Source organism: Toxorhynchites rutilus, chromosome 1 (genome assembly GCF_029784135.1).
Source record: "Toxorhynchites rutilus septentrionalis strain SRP chromosome 1, ASM2978413v1, whole genome shotgun sequence".
NCBI classification, from domain to species: domain Eukaryota; kingdom Metazoa; phylum Arthropoda; class Insecta; order Diptera; family Culicidae; genus Toxorhynchites; species Toxorhynchites rutilus.
The window spans coordinates 44,048,260-44,062,581 of NC_073744.1; the positions used below are offsets into that span (position 1 = coordinate 44,048,260).

At 39.5% G+C, this 14,322-nt stretch overlaps 1 protein-coding gene and 1 non-coding gene across 2 annotated transcripts; one reads left to right on the forward strand and one right to left on the reverse strand.

Moving 5' to 3' along the window:
• Positions 1-4,445: 4,445 nt before the first annotated feature.
• LOC129771301 (kanadaptin) lies at positions 4,446-6,832 on the reverse strand. The gene has a single exon (XM_055774801.1). The coding sequence runs from the start codon at positions 6,680-6,682 to the stop codon at positions 4,637-4,639; it is 2,046 nt and encodes a 681-aa protein (XP_055630776.1). The 5' UTR covers positions 6,683-6,832; the 3' UTR covers positions 4,446-4,636.
• Positions 6,833-7,676: 844 nt separating this feature from the next.
• LOC129763820 (U4 spliceosomal RNA) lies at positions 7,677-7,822 on the forward strand. The gene has a single exon (XR_008741039.1). It is a non-coding gene; the product is annotated as a U4 spliceosomal RNA (small nuclear RNA).
• Positions 7,823-14,322: the final 6,500 nt, after the last annotated feature.

Sequence of the window (14,322 nt, forward strand, 5' to 3'; positions counted from 1 at the left end):
TTTCACGAAAATCTTAGAACCACTATATCGGTTTGGCATGGAATGGCTGTATATATATATATATATATATATATATATATATATATAATATAACTAGCTGACCCGGCAAACTTCGTCCCGCCCAACATTTGTTTTTTGTTATCAATTGAAGGTATACATTCACGTTTTCTTACTAAGAGCAAGTTCATGGGTCCAATCGCAGAACTGTTCATTGATTGATTTTCTATTCGTTTCTGTTGAATTTACTTTTTACTATAAAATTCCTAGTATTTCTAACAAAACTCATCATTATAATATCAGATTATTTTTAGACACAATTCTCGTTCAAGATTTTTTAACCACTTGTAAATAACAACTCCGTTACATGGAATAAATATTTTATACAGAGAATATGATAGATTAAAGACAGCCCTAAATCGGACAATTCTCGCGTAACTTTTGAAAAGGTCCTATGTAACAAATGTAAACAAATTGAGTTAATGGATGCACGCTATTAGTTTTCAATCATTGAATGTATTACAAAAACAATCGTTCACGTATCTATCTTCTACATCTTTTTATCGCCGATACAAAAAATATCCAATGTACAGATTCGAATTTTAAGCGCCCGGTTGTTACTTCGGACGCTTCTTTCCTCCGACGCCCGAAGTAACAAATCAGTCAAAACAATACGAAGTCGTACTTCGGTCGTTTCGAGTTTTTGTTTCTTACAGGTGTTGTTACGGATTTCAGTGCAATTCGACGAGTGATAGCAATAATAATCTGCCTTTAGAATGAAATGCTGTTATTTGGATAGTTGTTTAGTAGTTAGTTTCAAATTCTTATCGTGCAACGTAATATGTCCAATGTGTAAATGCGGGTAGTCAAAATGTCCAATGTAACATTTTTCGCTCCTAGTCTTCAACTTTAATCTCAAATCACGGAACAACAGTTACGATTGGTTTTTCAGAGTTATTCTTGACTGCTAGTGGTGAAAGTAGCGATAAAGATCGAAAGCTTTTAAGACAATTCGCGGAATAATGTTTGGCTCTTCAACTTCGTTTTTCTGGAGTTGACGGAAATGTTACATTGGACCTTTTCAAAAGTTACGCGAGAATTCCTTCCTCGAGTTCTGCTCTTATCAACACATCTGGCGATCCTTTTTCTTTGTATAGATAGAAGAAGATATAGGAGTGCGTTTCATCACATTAAAATCAGGTGTATGACACGATTATCGCTATCTCACTCTACCTACCGTCACCGCCTATCTCACTATCCCTCTGCTGTAAAAGTTCATCATCGACATCACGATATGTCATAGCGAATTCGTTTTTGTTCAGTTTCAACCCCAGTGCCGCACTAACTGCTGTCAAAACGTTTTTTTATTCACTCAGTTTCGCACTCATTGTCGCACTAGTTCGCCCCGAAAGCTGTTAGTTTCGCACTGAGATGTTTCACGGGTTGGCACTCGGGTTCACCAATACAACTATACTGAACTGTCAAGTTCCGAATATTGTTTTGGAAAATCTAAAAATAAAGGCTATGAAAATGGAAAACCTGCTGCTTTTGCTTTTGTATTATTGGAATCGTAATCCAATTCGGATTCTGATTTTGAAGAGTAGAGTAGACGGCATTAAGCTACGTGTGCTTTCATTGGGAGGTGAAAATAATGATGGATATTCAGGTGGAATAAATTTCAAAATCAAAATTATGAATGAAAATTTACTTTAACGTATCGAATATTTATTTTATGTGATTAAATAAAAGTTTTTTTCCGATATCGCAGAATATTGAACGAAAACTGTGTCTAATGATGGTTTTATATTATAATAGTAATTATTTGTGGAACAAACAGGAAATGCATCGACAAATGGTTAAGTGAGTGTCAGAACTACATGTGTTAGGTAATCAAACAATATCAAGTAAAAATTTTCATTCAAACTTTTATATGTTTACACTGCACTTGGCCCTTCTGATCTGATGGAGAACAATTTACCTCCCAAGCACTAATATCACCACCAGACGTCGACACTGTACATTTGCCGTCGTAAATATAAACAAATCAGACTATATAACGCACACCAACAAACAACCGCATTCGTGACACTGAAAACGTTTTTTTTATTACAGAGTCAGTTTGGCACTGACTCAGTTTTAAAAACGAATTCGCTATCAGATGGTGGTAAATTGGTAATTCGCGATAACGTCGACGTCTGGTGGCGACTTCAAGTTTGAGTCATAATTTGGGTCCCAAAATCGTTAGTGTAATCTCTACCAGATTAGAAGACACGAAGCCGGTTTTCAAATTTTAAAATTTGAATGAAAATTTCCACATTATGTTATTTAATTATTAGAAACACGTATTTCTGACTTTCATTCAACCATATGGTCATACAATTCCAACATTATTGCTGATTTTTTTCTTTATAATATAAAGTTGTCTTCAAAACATTTTTCGTATGAGACTTTTTCCCCACCTGCAAACAAAAATGTTTTTAATTTAAACAGAATACTAATTTGATACGGGAAAGCTAATTTTCATTCATAATTTTAATTTTGAAAACGTTCACTCCGACTGAAAATCAGCTGTTCTTTGACGCTCCCCTAAACTAGTAAACGAAGCTCACTGCCGTCAATGCGGATCGCTGTTTTGAAGAAAACAAATACTTCTGACGTGTAAGATGTTGGCATCAAAAACATGGCGGGTGCCATACGGCTGATTAAAATACATTTCCAGCTTCGAACAAAGATCAATTTCGCTAGCAAACATCAAATGGACTAACAGCACTTGTCACTATGTAATTGTAGAACATATGGGAATTTAATTTTCCGAATTTTCTCTTTTTCCTTCAGAGTTTTCCGAAAATTTTCAATTGTCATGCTTGGCTGGAATATTTTTGGTTGAAATATGTGTAATTCTCGGATAGAGCCGAAGAACAAACTGCTGCTTTGGTTGAGAACACAGTTACTAATGAAAATTTTATTTCTAGGTTTAAAGTCAGCGCCTGCTGCGCATGGATATTCAAATTCATATTCTGCACGCTAATATTAATATTTTAATGGAACCCCCTCTCCATTCCAGAGAAGGGAGGGGTGTCATACCATTATAGAAACATTTCTCATACCCAAAAACCCTCACATCCCAAATTGTGCTTGATTAGCTTTCGAGTTATGCAATAATTTGTGCTTCATTTGTATGACAGCCCACCCTTAGAGAGCGGGAGGCGTGTCTAACCACCATAGAAATATTTATTGCATCCTAAAACCTCCACATGCCAAATTTGGTTTCGTTTGCTTGATTAATTCTCGAGTAATTCAGAAATTTGTGTTTCACTCGATTCGATTTCTATAATAGGGCCTACTGTTCTGTATGTTCAAACAGAAAGATAAAAAGCGGAAGACGCCAAACTAATTATTTTTGTGATACATGCGATTGAAAGGGTATATTTATTATAAAAAAAGACAATAAATTAGATTTTTTTTAGTTATCTCGAGAATGGCTGCACTCCAAAGGAGATTGATAAAGAGCTTTTTTGTTTTAAATCACATCAGAATTCATGATTTTTGGCTAAAATTGATTGTTAACATACAAAAAAAAAATCATAAAAATTCGATGTTCGTCAAAAATAGTTTTACCATCTTGGGTACTTTCGTATTAGCGTCACCGAAGCCGAAATACAATAGATATCAATTACTTAACCGGGCAAACGTATGCCGTCCGACGCTCGGTCGGAGCTAACTAAAGGATCGTCTCCTATGTTTCAAACTAACCGGGCAATCGATGGAACACAGGTTTGTTTGCGAAAGGTCGCCGCTTCCGACGGCGGGTCGGTACCCCATCTTGGACTCCTTTTTCGTATTTTCTACATGGCTCCTACTTTATACGAATTATTGCATATTTTAGATATTGAGAATTAAATTTTTTTTTTGTAAATAAAAAAAGAGTACCTTTTTTTTCTTGGTGTATAATTTTATCACGATTAAACAACAATACTCTATAACTTTTTCTAAAACACTATTTCTGTACAATTATTAAAGATATCTCTTACTAAAATCGATACGCCCTATTGAAAAGTTACGCTTGGATAAAAAAACCAATTGCTGTGGAAAACTTATATTTCCTTCAACTCAAACGGAATAAAAACTTTCATTGGAATCAAAAATACTCATGTTTGTCATTTGTCGTTTTCATGTGGAATTGATTCATGTTTTGGTAGACCTAGGTATTCAGTTCTAACGAAGAATAAAATCTATCACAATGCATGAATTGATCTTACGTGGTATTTGTTCCAATTCTCTACTTACAAAGCAAATATGTTTAATTCAATTGAATTCGAAAATTATTTCATTCAATCAATACAAACAAATAATTGCTAAGCCAACGGTAGTCTCTCAACCCATTTTTGTGTATACTTTCGTGTTCAGTGTTAAAAAAATCAAACAAATGAACTTTTTTTTTCAACATTCAGTAGTTTATTGAAATCATTTTATTTCACCACATAACAGCTACGGGAACAAGATCTATTATAGTAATTCATCGGATAGTCCTCCGCCAAAACTTATTTTCATATAGATGACATGAAAACAACGACCCCATTTCAAAATACTCATGATATAATCTAAATATATCTCAAACTTTTGGCCCAGTGCTATTATACTAGTATCCAAATTTCTCATTAAGTGAAGTCATACCATCGCCAGTTTGATTCTCCGGAGGAACCCACTCAACGTTTTTCTCCTCATTTTGTAGTTCTTCGCTATCGTCGAAATCGACGTTGTCTCGATTCTTTTCTCGCACACGGAAGCGATTACGTTTCTTCTTATTGCTAGAACTGGGTTCCTCCTCACAATCTCCCTCACTTCTGCGCTTTTCACTCGCCTTTCCTGCAACCGAATAATGATCTGTTTTGCTGTCTATAATTTTATTTTTGTTGTCGGTTGCATATTTGGGTAAGGCTTGTGTTTGGGAGGTTTTCTCCAGATGCTCAGTGCTGCAGACTGGACCTTGACTACGTTTAACCGTTTCCTCTGTCGATGGAACCACCTTTTTTTCCTTGTTCGGAGGATCTTCCTTCTCCCCGACCTTTTCACAATCATCCTCCTCCTCCTCCTCTTCTTCTGCATCCCCCTGTGTGCTCGTTGACCCACCAACCTTAACATCCGATTTTTTAATTCCAAATGCCTTGTTCAGCTTATTACGCTTACCAAATAACGGCATCATCTTTTTCTTCAATTGCTGTTTCGCATCCAGGGTCGGGTTTTGACTCAAACTAGGTAAGTCAAGGGGTTTGGCGATCTTGATGAGTTTCTGGAGCGTTACGTGATCTTTGGTCAATCGCTCCTTCTCTAACCGTAACCGACGCACCTCAAATTTGTCGTATGGCTCTGAAAGTGTTGTTAAAAATTCGTCCACATCATCGTCGTTCTCCGGCAAACGGATGCCCCTTTCGATGGTCTGTCTTTGCTGAATCTTTGCTTCGATCTCCTCTAGTCTCTCGAGTATTTTCGATTCTTGCCGGATTAAATCCTCATATGTATGAACTTCAGCTGCGCTTTTAGTTTGTTTCCTCTGACGACGTCGTTCCACATCTCCGGTGCGATCGAGAAAGTCGTCATCCTCGTCGGAATCGGATGTTCGCTTGAATCTTCGGCGCGGTTCGTGTGTAGCTTGTCGTAGAAGTCCATAACGGTCCAGAATTCTACACGCTTCCAATGCACACTGCACAACCACCTCTTTTTTCTTACCCTTGTGTGTTGCTTCCGCTATTACTGCCCGTCCCAAGTCGTCATCCACCGGAAGTTCGACTTTACAAACATAGGTCCCTGCGGATGGCTCATCCAATTTATAATCCAACTCTAGACCTTCCCGTTCGAAGTAACCCCTCAGTGTCTTTTTGGGGTCATCCAAAAATAGCTCCTCGTTGTTTGATGCGGCGTATGGATTGTGCGCGAGATCTGTCTCTTCGTCGGCATCTTCCGCCATGCCCCAATTTATGCCTTCTGCCTCTTTCAGCTTTTGTATTCGTTCATTTTCTTGACGTTCGATTTCAACCATTTCCTGCCGAAGTTCCTCCTGTTTCTGACGCATCTCTTTCATTTCCGTGATTGTCATTGCCGATGGTTCATCCTCGTCTTCGGTCGGTCCTTGCAGAATGTACGTTCGGGAGCTTGAACCTAATTTTATCATGTAACCCACTCTCACGCGAACATAGGTCTTCGATTTCAAACGTTGCTTGTTCAAAAATGTTCCGTGAGTACTATTCAAATCATACAGATACCAACCAGATTCGATGGTGACGTGATCTCTCGTTTCCTCCGGCTCTTCGTCGGATTCGACTTCCTGATTTTCCGGAGCACACCTGTACTGTAGAATCGCGTGATATCGCGAGATCGTTGGGTGTGCCATATTAATGTCACAATTCGGTAAACGACCGAATAACCAAAACGCTTTGCGATGTAGTTGGCCCACTGTTTCGATGATAACTCCGTTTTTCAAAACCTCAAAGCTGTAATTCACTGCTGGATCACATATCCCAGACCATTCTGGCTCTTTATATGGGATTGGAGGTAATTCACTCGAATCAGGGGGCAGCGTTTTTCCACTATCTGAACCAGAAGTGACCGGAGGTTCCTGTTTGCGGCCCTTGTTGAGTAGTTTCAGATCAACTGAAGGTTTCTTGAAAGTGCTATTTTCGTTAGCCATTTTTAGTTAACTTTTACAGAAAGCACAATGCAACATATGAATATTCCGTTGTTTGCCTCAAATATGCGAAACGGTTGAAACTCCGAGTAAATTTTCCGACCTGTTAATATTTGTTTTGGTTTTAAATAACTGACGATCAATTTTGACAGCATTCCAAATAATTGATGATATGTCACGAACAGGGATGCCAAAATGAGAAAATACAAATTCATATACACTCTCCGGAAAAAATGGTATATATGACGATTTTTTTGGTAAGTACTACCAATCTGGGTCATGCGGAGTCAATATGTTATTTTGATGTAGGACTATGTCTTTCACTTTTATACTGGGGTATAAGTTCAAAGTTTCGAAAACGAAAGCGTTACGCCGGAGAACGGGATTTTGAGCGTTAATAGCTCCTAAACAACTGAACGAAATGGTATGATGAAAATTTCATTCGAAAGATAAAATGTCTACGCGTTATATGCTTGTTACTTTTTGATCCAAAAACTTGTTTCAATAGCCCTAAAATTGGCTATCCTCCGGCCAGAGGAAATTGACATATCACATTAGATGCAAGCAGCGGATACTTTTGTACTCGTTTGCGTTTCTGCAAATTGGAATGTTTCCATAACACAGATTTCAAAAACATGGAGCCTGGGAAGATTGGCATTGCAAAATAGATGCAAACTACGGGTACTTTTGTACTCGCTTGTATGTTTTTTTAAACTGAAATGAGCTTACCTAATACAGATTCCGAAACCAAGAACATGGGAAAATTAGCATTGTAGATACATTTAAGTCGCAATACTTTTATACCCCAAGCATTTTTACATCCCGGAATTCGTTTTGCTATCACGGTCTACAAAAGCGGGTACAAATTCAACACTTTGGCTCGATTATTCAAGACTGCATTGCTACTACCATTATGCACGAATTGATTTAAATTGGGACCTATTTGCAATTGAATTCGAAAATAGTTTCAATAATTTAATCAATACACATAAAAAATAGCTCTGCGCAGCGGCGATATCGTACCCAATGAGGAACATCCGAGGTGGGATTATTGCTAATTGAAGAAATACATTTGATTACTAAGCCAACGGCAGTCCTACGTCAACCTTGCGGTTATATCATAGGTATAACCCATCCATGGTTTTTTTCAAGTGAATTTTGCTTGAAAAAACGGTACTTACGTATTAGCGTCACAGGAGCCGAAATTCAATAGATAGCAATTTTATTGTTCACGCGGGCTCAGTTATCTTTTGTATTGTTGTTGCATTGTTGTTTGACTTGTTTTGTTATTTTTTAGTGCTACAAAAATGCGTTTTTGGGATTTACGATATTTACGTATGAATGCCACCAGAACGCAATTTTCATTATGAATTTAATTTTTCGTAATGAAATTTGTTCTAGGGTCAATATAATAATGACGAAGTCTTCATCAAACCAAGGCGCCTAGAAGTATATCCTAAGGTGAGGCCGTTTCGTTACTAAGTTGGCTAGGGGTGCGGTATATGAAAATAGTACGGCAGAAGGGGAATTATTTGCTTGAAGCGTGAGAGAGACAGACTGATCAGGAGCGAGCTTCGACACTAGCGTATTGTGTTTTGTTTACAAACAAAACAATAATCAGTTGAATTGTGAGGTACAACAACTCAATCTTTATTTTCGTTCGATGAGCTCGATTGTGAAGATATTTATGAAAATCGTATGGCAACCGCCACTTGCATTCACTCGCGGCAAAACTTTCCACACACAGTTTCGCCACATTGAAATCGCGTTCGCATCACGTTTACTATGTCAGTTTGCATTTGATTTCCACAGTCGTAAACAAAAGAGCTTTCCCGCAAACGATCCAGCGCCCGCATCGCATCGCATTCACATTCGGCCTAAGAACACACTGGACGGCTTTCCCGCGCGGAATTTACAATGACAGGCCGCCGCGGGGCTTTGATAATAGGGCGCTTGCAGCGTGCATATGCATTAGTGATCTGTTGGGCAGGCAAAAGAGATCGCTGCATAGTATTTATATGGATCGACAAGATTGAGCTTTGTTTAAATAATTATTTTAGCGAAATAGTTATAGAAATTACGCGCTACACTATATTAATAACATGCGAATATGTGTCTCTTTACATAATTTTTTTTTACTTTTAGCGTCAAAGCCATATACACGGAGAAAAATAGAAATATCTGTTATGGCTATGATCCATATCAATGGAAGCAGATTGATTATTCAAAAAGTTTCATAGAAACTATGCATATTGCACATTGCGATTGTATAGCCGGATTAGGTGAAGTGTGCTTCCATTTAGGCTTTGTGCTTTTTGCACTGGAATGCTGGCCTCGTGAATAAGTAAACTATAATGAATATTCGTGTGCAAATATCCTTAATCGGTGGTTAGGTTCGCCAAAAAAGCAGTTGATTATGTTGAAATTAAGAACATATTCAGAGAGAGATCAGACCAGAGAGATCAACCAACCCTCAGATATGATTTTCCGGTACCTGAATGCTCTGCGGAAAGTGAAATATGGTAATAAGAAAATTGATCGGAAACGAAGAAAAGCCATCGATTGGCTAATTCATGGAAAATACAAGAAAGCATTCGAACGTAAGCTCGAGTCTCTGTGTCTTGAATCTAGATCCGAACATGCTAATAATCCTTTCCTGTTATTTTTTCGGTTCAAAGTGGGAAAGTCGCTCAATGAACATCGCGAAATAGGTGCTAGTAAGTTAAGCAATATGCGTCACACAAAAGCTCTTGTTTGGTAAATAGCTTGCCTAACTGTTTCACAAAGTGCATGTTAGCTATATTTCATGTATGTTGAAATATTTTGCGCTAATAGAAAGATAGTTGCGATCTTTCTATTAGCGCAAAATGTGGATTTCAATATTTAAATCATCTACAAGAACGTCGATTGATAATGAATCCACTTCTGCTGCATAGAAGCTACGAATGTAAACAAATGATGTTTGCCCAACAGATGCTCTGCATGTATGTGTAATAAGAGCCCTATGGAATGTGAATGAGATAAAAAACACAAGACGGGGCGGGTGTATACGGTTCCAAAGTCACTGTTGTACGGATCCTCATTCGCTGCGGTGGCTCGATTGAGATTATGCGCCGCAACGGTTTTGTGAGAGTATTTGTGTTTATGCGCTCTTGGAAGGTGCACATAGAGCAAGGCAATAAGAAATGTACTATCAGGTGAGCCAATACGTGAAAACCACTCTGCGGTCATGTAGCTGCGGATCCTCGAATCCCACCCAAATTGTCGAGAAATGCCATATTTCAGACGTTTGTGATCAACTTCTTTCTCCCTTTCGCTCAGGTATACATCCCCCTTCCGTTTTCCTCCATTCTGTCTTTATATACCGCCCCTCTAATCCGCTTACTGTCCAAACAGTTGTACCTTGTACCATTGACTCCTCTTGCATCCGCCTATAAAAATATAATAATGGCTGCTAGTGAAGCGGTCGAAAGCCGCTGAATGTGTTTTACATCAAGCTCCTGCTGCGACTTGTCATTGCGAAAATTGCGCGGGAGAGCCGTCTAGTGTTTTTCCACGCTTATAGCGAATTCGTTTTTAAAATTGGGGTAGTTCCCAACTGACTTTGTGATAAAAAAACGTTTTCGGGTTCACGAATGAGGTGGTTTGTTGGTTTGCGTTATATAGTCTGATTTGTTCATATTTGCGATGACAAATGTACTGTGTCGACGTCTGGTGGCGATATTAGTCTTGGGAGGGAAATTATTCACTATCAGGTGTGAAGGACCAACTGCAGTGTAAAATTATAAACGTTTGAATAAAAAATTGTACTTCATGTTGTTTGATTCCTTAACCATTTGTCGATGCATTTCCTGTTTGTTCCACAAATAGTTACCATAATAATATAAAATCATCATCAGACACAGTTTTCGTTTGATATGTTTTTGGAATTTCGAAAAAACCTCTTATTCCATAACATAAAATACACATTCGATAAGTAAACGTAAATTTTCATTCATAATTTATATTTCAAAAGCATGTTTATTCCACCTGAAAATCCATAATCATTCTCGTCTACAAATGAAAGCACACAAAGCTTAATGCAAAGCTCTACGCGAATATACTGTTCGAAATCAGAATCCGAATTGGATTAAGATTCCAATAACACAAAAGCGAAAGCAGCAGGTTTTCCATTTTATTTATTTATTTATTTTATTTATTTCAACACCGTCTTCTATTAGTACAGACTGAATTATTTACTTATAAACTAGATGTAATTGTTAATTCTATTTTTAAATGCGTTCTTTGTCAAGTTGAAATCGAAAACATCACATACAACATTGAACAGACGAATACATGAATCTAGCGGGTTGTTGTAGCCGTAGTTTGTCCTATGGAATGGAACCGATAGTAGATATGAATTCCTCGAGCGTCGAATGGGAATATTTAGAGACACCTGAGCTAGAAGCTCAGGGCAGTCGATGTTTCCTTGAAGTACATCAAAAATGAACAATCTTTGTATCGTTGTACGCCTGACAGATAGTGTATCCAGTCCTATGAGCTTGCATCGGTCGGCATAAGGGGGGACATTCAGTGGGTCGTTCCATGGTAGCTGTCTTAGTGCAAAACGGATAAACTTTTTCTGCACCCGTTCAATCCTCAGGTTGTGAACTACGTAGAAGGGGGACCAGACAGGAGCAGCGTACTCAAGAATGCTACGGACCAACGAACAGTACATGATTTTCAGAACATGGATATCACTGAACTCGAACGCGTGGCGGCGTATGAAACCCAGAACTGAGAAAGCTTTGGCAGTCATAATGCCTACATGGTCATTGAATCTCAGTTTTGAGTCTATCGTGACTCCAAGATCGCAGATTGCCGTTGTGCGATCCAATATCGTCAATTCCATTTTATATTGGAAGACTATGGGGCTTTTAGAGCGACCGAAAGATATAGTCTTACATTTCCCTTCATTGACTCGCATCCCATTATCACAGCACCACTCTAGCATTGAGTTAATGTCTTCTTGAAGAACTACGCAGTCCAAAAGAGATGAAATCACCCGGTATATTTTAAGATCATCGGCAAAAGAGAGCTTGAGCGATGAAAGCAGTGAGTACAAATCGTTCATGAATATGTTGAACAGCAGTGGACCCAGAACACTTCCTTGTGGTACCCCTGACGTGATATAAAAGCTGCGGGATTTAGCTGCATTGACGACGACATGTGCTGTGCGACCACAAAGGTATGATGAAATCCACTCCGTTATCCAGTCAGGGAAGCCCATACATTTCATTTTCTCCGTTACTAGGAAGTGTGGGACTGTGTCAAAAGCTTTCGCGAAGTCGACATACACCGCATCAACTTGACGTCTCTCTTCTATCTCGCGTGATAGTGCGGTGACGTAGCACATTAAATTTGATGTGGTTGAACGGTGCCTCATAAACCCATGTTGTCCATTGAAGATTATTGGAGACGCCACGTTGTATAAAACCTTGTGCATTAGTCGTTCAAATACCTTGCTTAGGCAGCACAGCATAGATATACCACGATAATTTGTCACCTGATTGCAGTTTCCCGATTTGTGAATAGGAACAACGGAAGCAGTTTTCCATGCTATTGGAAATGTTTTCTCCTGAAGCGATTTGTTGAAGAGGCGAGCAATAGGGTTCGCAAGTTCAGTGGAGCATTTTTGAAGTAACAGGGATGGTATGCCATCTGTACCACATCCCTTCTTGATGTCAAGATCGTCCAAGGCGTTTGCAACATCATCAACCGAAAAGCGAATGACGGGTAGATTGATGGTGTGAGACTGAATATGAGCAAAACTGTCACGTTTCGATACTGGATATGCTACACTGAACACACTCTCAAAGAATGAGGCAAACAGGTTAGCAGCGTCTGTGTCCGTGTTGGCCTGGACATTTTCGAAGATAACATTGCGTGGGATGCGAGTTGAATTTTGCCGACTCTTTACGAAGTCCCAAAAGCACGATGGGTTTTGCTTAACACTGGCCTGGATCTTGGACAGATAGTTATCGTAGGTGGATTTTAGTACCGACTTGTAATGAGCTTCAATATCACGGAGATTTACGCGGTTGATCTCGGTTTTTGTTCGGAAGAAACGGTGACGGGCCTTTCTTAGGACGTTACGGAGATGCCGAAGTTCAGAGGTCCACCAGGGTTTGTTGGAGTTGTGAATTGCTCGTCTTTTGCGTGGGACATTGTCATCAAGTACTGAGAAAAGCTTGTCGTAAAATTTAGAAACTAATCTGTCCAAAGATCCGGTTTGCAATAAAATGTCCCAGTCAATGTCATCCAATACCACTTTAAGCCGCCCAAAATCGCAAGAGCGAAAGTCAAAACGAAGTTCGCTATCTAACGTTCTTTGTTCCACAAGAACATCACTTCTCTCATCGAAAAGCACGACCACAGGTACATGATGAGTGTCGACCGGCAGTAGAGGTGCAGTCGGCTCTATAATATCGAGCTGCTCAGGGTGACTTACGAATATGAGGTCAAGAAGTCTACCGTTCACATTCGAATAGCGATGAAACTGCTGTAATCCGATGGTAAACATAGTTTCAATAAGAACCTGCTCGTGCTCAGTAGAAACATTCGAGGGAATAAGTCCGTTTATATCATCATCCAATTGCCACTGTAAATGTGGGAGGTTGAAGTCACCTAAAGAGACAATGATGTCCACTGCAGAAGCACGGTCGGCGATTTGTTGAACTGCACTGGCATGTGCAGAAAAAGAGTCAACACTTGAGTTAGGCGGAAGGTAGACAGCGACGAGATAGATGCATCGACATTTCAATCTTATACAAACTGCTACCTGCTCAAGGTTTTCACAATTTGACAATATAACGACTCCACTGTTGAGGTGAGATTTGACTGCAATCAATACACCTCCGCCACGAGAGTGTTGACTGGATTGGGCGCTACGATCACAACGGTAAATTTTATATTCGGGTGATATTTCGGCATTATCGATATCTGCACGAAGCCATGTTTCCGTGAAGACAAGCACTTCATAGTCACAACTAGAAAGCAGCAATCGCAGTTGCACAATTTTGGTACGTATCCCTCTTACATTCTGATAGTACAGAGCAAAGATTCGTCGGGATGAATCGTATCCAGGAGCAGCTGAAGGGTCAACGCTATGATGTTGCTCAGGTGTTGTAAATGGATTGAGAGCGACGGCTGGGGTTGCATCTTCTACAAATTGAGTCGCTCGACTGGATATATCAGAAACTCCCGGCCTTTGATAGCTGAAAGCAAGGTGCGTTACTGGAAGGGATACGTACAAATCAAATGCATAATTGCCTGCTGAAGAGGACTGGAAGACCCCCTCTCTACTTTCGTACACAGGACCGGGATGGCTGAAGGTCGATGGCTGAAATGTCTCGACTGTGACGAAAGGATTGGGGGCTTCCATAAGGTTTACAGGCGTGCATCCCGGTGAAATTGGTGTGATCGACAATGTTGTGAGATTCGACGAGCTGTGAATATCGTTGCGGCATCTCTCTATCGTAGAAGCGCTGAAATCGGTTGGTATTACCGGTAGTGAATTGTCCAAGTTAAGTAGGTACTTGCCCGTTGGACCACTGTGGAAGTCCCCGTTTCCACACCCAAACACAGGTCCGGGACGACTGATG

Coding starts and splice junctions, on each gene's coding strand:
- LOC129771301 (XM_055774801.1), bottom strand. CDS start 6,682: ATGGCTAACGAAAATAGCACTTTCAAGAAACCTTCAGTTGATCTGAAA.